The sequence below is a fragment of the Balaenoptera acutorostrata genome, chromosome 20 (assembly GCF_949987535.1).
Source record: "Balaenoptera acutorostrata chromosome 20, mBalAcu1.1, whole genome shotgun sequence".
Lineage (NCBI taxonomy): Eukaryota > Metazoa > Chordata > Mammalia > Artiodactyla > Balaenopteridae > Balaenoptera > Balaenoptera acutorostrata.
Window position 1 is genome coordinate 40,823,712 of NC_080083.1, and position 6,761 is coordinate 40,830,472.

Consider the following 6,761-nt stretch of genomic DNA (forward strand, 5'->3'; position numbering starts at 1 on the left):
CCACCACCACCCCGGGGATCCTCTAGATTGTGAGCTGGTACCCCGAGTCAGGGAGAAAAAATGGGAGCACAGGAAATCATTCTGCTTTGTTAAAACTACCAGTAACAGTAAGTCCAAAAGTTCTCAAGAAATGTACATCCTTTGATCCAGTGATTCTATTTTTAGGAATTTATCCTAAGTAATTGGAAGAGTGCTACAATTTATTGAGCTTCTACTAAGTGTTGGTTCTGTACATGCATCATCTGATCTAATCTTCACAACAACCTTGCAGACAGGTACTATCACCTTTTACAGATGAGGACTGAGGCTCAGAGGTTAGGAGACGTCCCCAAGGGCTCACAGCTGGCACTGTGTCATGCCAATGCCTGTAACTCCCCACACATGGTCTGTCTCTTTCTTCTTTTTTCCCTCTACTATGAAAGTATTAACATTCATTCCACTCTGTTGCATCTTGATACCTGCAAGAGAGACAGGATCTAGTGAATAACCTAGTTTGAGGGTGTTCCTGGTTTTGTAGGTCCGATGGTTTTCCCTCCTGACCCTCCTTTCCACAGCAGAGGGAATTACAGGCTGGGGGATACTGGAGTCTCAGAAGGTAAAGGTTGCCCCATGGAGAAGTAGAGCTACCCAGTGATGAAGACTAGATAATGTCTAAACCAGGGACTGAAAAACCAGCTTGGGGATGGTGTGGGGGAGGGGTGTGCAGCTAGACAATGCATAACCCCCCTAAAGTTACATAAAAAATTGTGTTCTGGGGTCTGGCCACTTTTTCCCAGGAGGATGTCCAAAGATATTTCAGGTTCTCAGAGGAGTCAGTGGCCCCAGAAGTTTAAGAGGCATTTTGAGGTGAGGAGACTATGTCTGGAGAAGGAAGGGACCCTACTACAGTGAGCAATGGGATTATCAAAGGGATGATGCCTCAGAAATGACAGGAGCTTGGGCTCTGCTCCCCCAGACATGTGCCCAAGACATGTACCCTGGGACAGCATCTCCCCACTTCCAGAATCTAGCCCAGATCAGGGATCCCAACACCCTCTTGGAGAGCTTTTGGAAAGATCTGGAAGTCCAGATCCCACTGATCCTCACTCTTTGGGGATGTCCAGAAGAATTTTGTCTTAGAAAACCTTAGTGTTCTTTTCTGGGGCACTTCAAAGGACAAACAGTTTGTCAGGAGTGGAAGCATCTTCAGGAGGGGCGTCTGGGGTTGGGGGGAGGAAGAGCAAATGTCTGATCCATGAGGCAGGGGAGTCTGGAGGAGAGATGCCCTGCTCCTAGAAACCAAGCACTGCTGCTCTTTTGTGGGAGGGGGTATGATTGGGAGGGCAGGTAGAAAGCAGCCGTGGCCTAACACCTGCCCCAGGCCTGGGGGCCCCAGTGGAAGGGCTTTCTTACTGGGCCCTTGACCCTTCACCAGACAAAGCCTCCCTCTTCCAGATGGAGGGACCAACCCACTTACAAGGGGTAAACCATGTCCTATCTAAAGGGCGACCTAGAAATCTGTGAAAGTACACCTCCAAGCCCATGTGTTTAACTGGGTTTTCCCAACAAGGGAGTGGAGACAGACCTCTCTCCAGGGTTGGCAGTGAGCTCAAGTGTTTCACTTATGGGTCTCCGCTCCAGGGCACTTTGTCCCCTAAATCCTCTACACCCTCCGTCTAAGAGCTGTTTCATTAGAGCAATGAGAGCAGCCAGAGAGAAAGTTCCCCATACTTTCTGTAAGGTAATTCAGCCCTTTAGAGAAGGGAAGGGCATCTAGAAGATGTATCCTTTCCTAGAGAGGCAATTGTCTTATTATCTGTCCTCTCCCCAGCCACAGAACCTATTTTTTCAGTGTTCTCAGGCCCTTTTCCCCTCCGTTGGTGACTTTGAGGGAGGAGGGTTGAGAAGGATCTTTACCAAAATTCCCTCCCTCCCACCCCACTCCGGGAAGAAAATGGTATTGTTGTTAGTCTACCATCTCCTCCTGCCATCAGCATGACGGTCCACTGACAAAATGTACCCAAAGCACACAGAACTGGGATCTGGGGGCTGAGAGGCAGGGGAGGCTCTTCCCAAATCTTCAGCAGAGACAAGCACTCCTCTTCCCACTGGGCTCCATCCCAGCCACTGGAAACCTCCCCCCACCTCCCCATCCCCCCCTTTCGCAAGCTTTGGCCATTCTTTCCAGGAAAGACGCTCACAATTTGTTTGTAATTTAACTCTTTCCTGCAGCCCTTGTGGGGTTCCTTTAGAATCTTGCAACAAATGGAGCTACAGGGCGGTGCCACCTCCCTGGCCTACTTCTTTGATAGTTGAGGGAATCTCCTGTTGGGACTTCACACGTACCATCATTTGAGAAAAGGCTAGTTTTAACGTATAATGTTGGCCACTGGTACAAATCATCTGGGGGAGGGTTATACATTTGGGGAAGGGGACTCTGCTGAAATCCCCAGGCCTCATTCAATTCCCAACAAAGCCCCACATACGTGTTCAATTACCACCAAACATTTCCAGATCCCCTCCCCCAACATAAACTAACACACGCAAACACTTCGAAGTAGGGGTTCTAACTTACTTTCTCCCTTATCCCAAAGCCTGCTAACAAAGGGTGTTAAGGCACCATTTTCCCTACCACGGTTTGGCTGAAAAAGCAGGGAACCTCTTCTCCACTCCACCCCCAACCAACTAGGTCAGGGGGAGATGGAAGGAGGAGGTGTGGTTTGGTTAAACTAATAAAATGTTACAACCCTGTTAAATACAATTAAAGGGCTAGATCTCTAGAAGATAATTAAATGCACTTTATTATTATGATTATTAGCTTTAATTTGCACTATTATCAAGAAACAGGAGATGCTGAAAAGTTGAGTTATGGGGCAAACTTCTTTCACCCCATCCCTTGGTCTTCAAATCGATCCATGGTAATTAAAATTCTAAAATACTCCAAATAGTTGAGGGAAATGATGCGTATTGGAAACTGCAATTCTCATACCAGCGTGAAAGATACTTTAAGAGAAGTCTTGACTTTTATTTGTGGGGGTTAGGGGGAAGATAAGAAACATGTTATAAACATTCTATCAATCTTGTGATATAGAATGTCATGTGAACACTCAACCCCACCCCCACAGTCACAAAGAGCCTGCCCAGAGCCTTCTTCCAAAGCAAAGATACCCACGTTTTTTCCCCCCTTCCCCCTTCTGGATAAGTTTGAAAAGAAACCAGTCTTTTGTCAAAGGAAAACTAAAAATCCCACCAGCCCATCCATCCGTTCCCTCCCTCCAACCCAACCCATTTTATTGCTTTTTGAAAAACAAAAACAAAAAACCCCAACAACAACAAAACCCCACACATAGCGCACAAACCACCCCACAAACTGCTAACCTGAATGCCAGAGGAGATAGTCAGTTGGGGGTGGGGGGGAGAGCAGGCGAGGAGCAGACAGCAGGGGAAAGGAGAGAGATGCAAGGTGATCTCCAAATCCCAGCATCTGCGAGCTGATGATGCTCCCCCTAAAAATGGAGGCGGTCAGGATCGGTACTCAACGGAGTGGGGTGGGGAGGTTGGGTAGTTTCAAAACACACATCGCAAAACACTTTCTGCCCCCTCCAAGCGCTCGGGGCAGCGAGTTGAAAAGAAGAAGAGTCAGAGAAGAAAGATCTTCCTGCCAGCAGGGGGGTGGGCCCGGAGGGTAGGGGTGGAGGCCATTCCTCACACGATCTCCGCCCTCTCCCCACCCTTCGGTTCGGGTTTTTTTTTTTTTTTTTTTTTCCACGTCTTCATCTCCTTTGGGAAGTTTCCAAAGATCGAGTGAAGGAGACAGGACAAGTGAGAAAGGGGGAAAGGGAAATCAAAACGAATCCAAGTCTTGATCAAAAGTATCCAACTGCTTCCACAGACCCAGCGTCAGTGAGAAGGCTCACAAATTTGCCTTTAGAACCTGAAAGTAACTCCCAACTACTCATAGCCTCTTCCAGCAGGCCCAGCCCTGTCAAAGCACCAAAATACTGGAACCGAAGTAGGGGGTGGTGTTTGAAAGGGGACTGAAGAAAGGAGAACCCCCCCAACTCCCCCTCTTCCCCATTCCTCAGGCCTGGCGCCCCTCACTGCTCCCCTCCCCTTTTTTTTTCCTTTTTTCTTTTAAATAGAAAATATATAATTAAATTTACAAAAACTATTTACAGTTTTAATTACAAACCTGGTGGGGGTGTTGGGCAGAGTTCTCTTTAAAAAGCGACCTAAAAAAGAAATGGTTTCGATTGTTCTTTATTTAAAAAAATAAAATAAGGAGTCTGTAGGAGCCCCCCTCCCCTCCCTGGGGGCGGAGCGCGAGGTGCCGGCCCGGCTGGGGACGCGGCGCCGGAGCTCCGGCTCACACGGTGGTCTCGCCGTGCCGGCTGTTGGTGAGACGGGTGTAGAACTTCCTCCACGAGTGCAGCGTCTTGCCGGACCAGATCCAGAAGCCCGACGTGATGCCCACGATGAGCGTCATGAGGTATTTGATCATGTAGACGGTGAAGTCGGGTGACATGCGCGGCGTGTAGTGCGCCGGGCACGGGATGGCCAGGCTCTTGCAGTGCTGGCTCACCCACGAGCGCTCCCAGTGCTCTCGGAAGGCCTGCTCGTAGAAATAGCAGGCGATGACGATGGTGGCGGGCACCGTGTACAGCACCGAGAAGACGCCGATGCGCACCATGAGCCGCTCCAGCTTCTCCGTCTTGGTGCCGTCGTGCTTCATGATGGTACGGATGCGGAAGAGTGACACGAAACCGGCCAGGAGGAAGGACGTGCCTATGAACAGGTACACGAAGAGCGGCGCCAGCACGAAGCCCCGCAGCGGGTCCAGGCTGTTGAGGCCCACGAAGCACACGCCGCTCAGCAGGTCGCCGTCAATCTGGCCCATGGCCAGGATTGTGATGGTCTTGACGGCGGGCACGGCCCACGCGGCCAGGTGGAAGTACTGCGAGTTGGCCTCGATGGCCTCGTGGCCCCACTTCATGCCCGCCGCCAGGAACCAGGTGAGCGACAGGATGACCCACCAGATGGAGCTAGCCATGCTGAAGAAGTAGAGCATCATGAAGAGGATGGTGCAGCCCTCCTTCTTGGTGCCCTGCACCACCGTACGGTAGCCGTCCTCGGAGAAGCGCTCGTTACACACCACGCGCTCCTGGAGCACGAAGCCCGCGATGTAGGCCACCGACACCATAGTGTAGCAGCCTGACAGAAAGATGATGGGCCGCTCCGGGTAGCGGAAGCGCTGCATGTCCACCAGGTACGTGGTGACGGTGAAAAAGGTGGAGGCACAGCACAACACGGACCAGGTGAGGATCCAGAGTCGCGCAAAGCGCGTCTCTTCCTGGGAGAAGAACATGGAGCCGTCGGGCCGCGCCGGCTCGCACGGAGCCGCGCAGTCGCGCTCGCCCAGAAACTTGTAGCTGAGATAGGACGGCACCTTGAGGACGCGCGGACAGTGGAACGGGTGCTCCAGCGTGGCATAGCGCGGGGGCGAGCCGCCGCCACCCGGGCCGCCCGGGGTGCCCCCCGCACCCGGCTGCAGGCCCGGCGGCGGCGCGGTGGTGAGCAACGCGGGCGCGCCGTCCTCCGAGTGGTTCTGGCCCACGCAGATCTGCTCCGCGCCGTGGCGGGGGAAGTGCTCGCAGCGAAGGCGCTCCGGCCACTGGAAACCGAACTTGTTCATGAGCGCCTCGCAGCCCTGGCGCGCGCGCTCGCAGATCGAGCGGCACGGCGGGATGGCCTGCTCCAGCACAGTGCACACGGGTGCATACATGGAGCACAGGAAGAAGCGCAGTTCGGGCGAGCACTGCACCTTCACCAATGGGTAGAACTGGTGCACCTCCAGTCCTGCGTCCTCCTGGTTCGTATGGCCCAGAAGGTTGGGCATGATGGTCTGGTTGTAGGCGATGTCCGTGCACAACGGGATGGAGATGGGCTGGCAGAAGCCGTGGTCCGGGATGGAGATGCCCTTCTCCCCGTGGAACTGGGCCGGCCCCGCAGCGGGCAGCAGCAGCAGCGGCAGCAGCAGACGGGGCAGGGCGCTGCGGGGCCGCATGCTGGCCGCCGCCCCCCCACCCGGCTCCCGGACGCCCCCCCGCCCCCGCCCCCAGCCCCGAGACCGCGCGCCTTCCCCGCCGCCGCCTCGCCGCGGCCGCCGCCTCCCGCGTCTCTTTGCAAACTTTGCTCGCGGCTGCCGAGTTGGGGAGGCCGGGCGGGGGAGGGGGGCGGCGCACCCGCCCGCTGGCTCGCCGAGGTCGGACTGAGCCGCCGGAGACACCGCGCGCTGCTTGCCCTCTCTCCTCCTCGTCCTCCTCCTCTCGCCTCTCCCCTCCCTTCTCCGCCCAGCGACTCCTTTGTGCCTTCCTCCAGCCCTCACCTCGGCCTCTCCGATCCCAATTAGTCGGTTTCAAGGGGGCCCCCGCCGGCGGCCCCGCCCTCTCCTCAGCCCCCCAAAAAAGGGATCCTTGAAACCTCCCCGTCGAGCTCTAAGCACCATCCCAAAATGTTCTCTCGGCCAATGAGATTTAAACCCGAGGATCAGCCCCGAGGGCTGGATTGGTCAACCACAACATAATGAGATCAGAAACCAGATGCCAACAAAACTTTCCCCCCCCTCCTTTTGCTTTTTAAAGATACAAGCTATTATTATATTAAGGGCTTTTTGCCCAGCACGGGATCTCTCTGGAGTCGCGGCGGCGAGATCCGGAGACACACGTTCCCCGAACTGCGGCGGACCCGAGTCACTCAACCCTGGATCACTCTTCTTCCGGGGG

General features: G+C 54.2%; 1 protein-coding gene across 1 annotated transcript; it reads right to left on the minus strand.

Annotated features, from left to right (window-relative positions):
* Window positions 1-214: 214 nt before the first annotated feature.
* Window positions 215-6,478, minus strand: FZD2 (frizzled class receptor 2). Its single transcript, XM_007180187.2, has 2 exons — window positions 3,358-6,478; window positions 215-458 (listed from the first exon to the last, which is right to left on the minus strand). Exon 1 carries the CDS (start codon window positions 6,041-6,043, stop codon window positions 4,346-4,348), a length of 1,698 nt encoding a protein of 565 aa, XP_007180249.2. The 5' UTR covers window positions 6,044-6,478; the 3' UTR covers window positions 215-458; window positions 3,358-4,345.
* Between the last annotated feature and the right edge of the window lie 283 nt (window positions 6,479-6,761).

Coding starts and splice junctions, on each gene's coding strand:
- FZD2 (XM_007180187.2), bottom strand. CDS start 6,043: ATGCGGCCCCGCAGCGCCCTGCCCCGTCTGCTGCTGCCGCTGCTGCTG.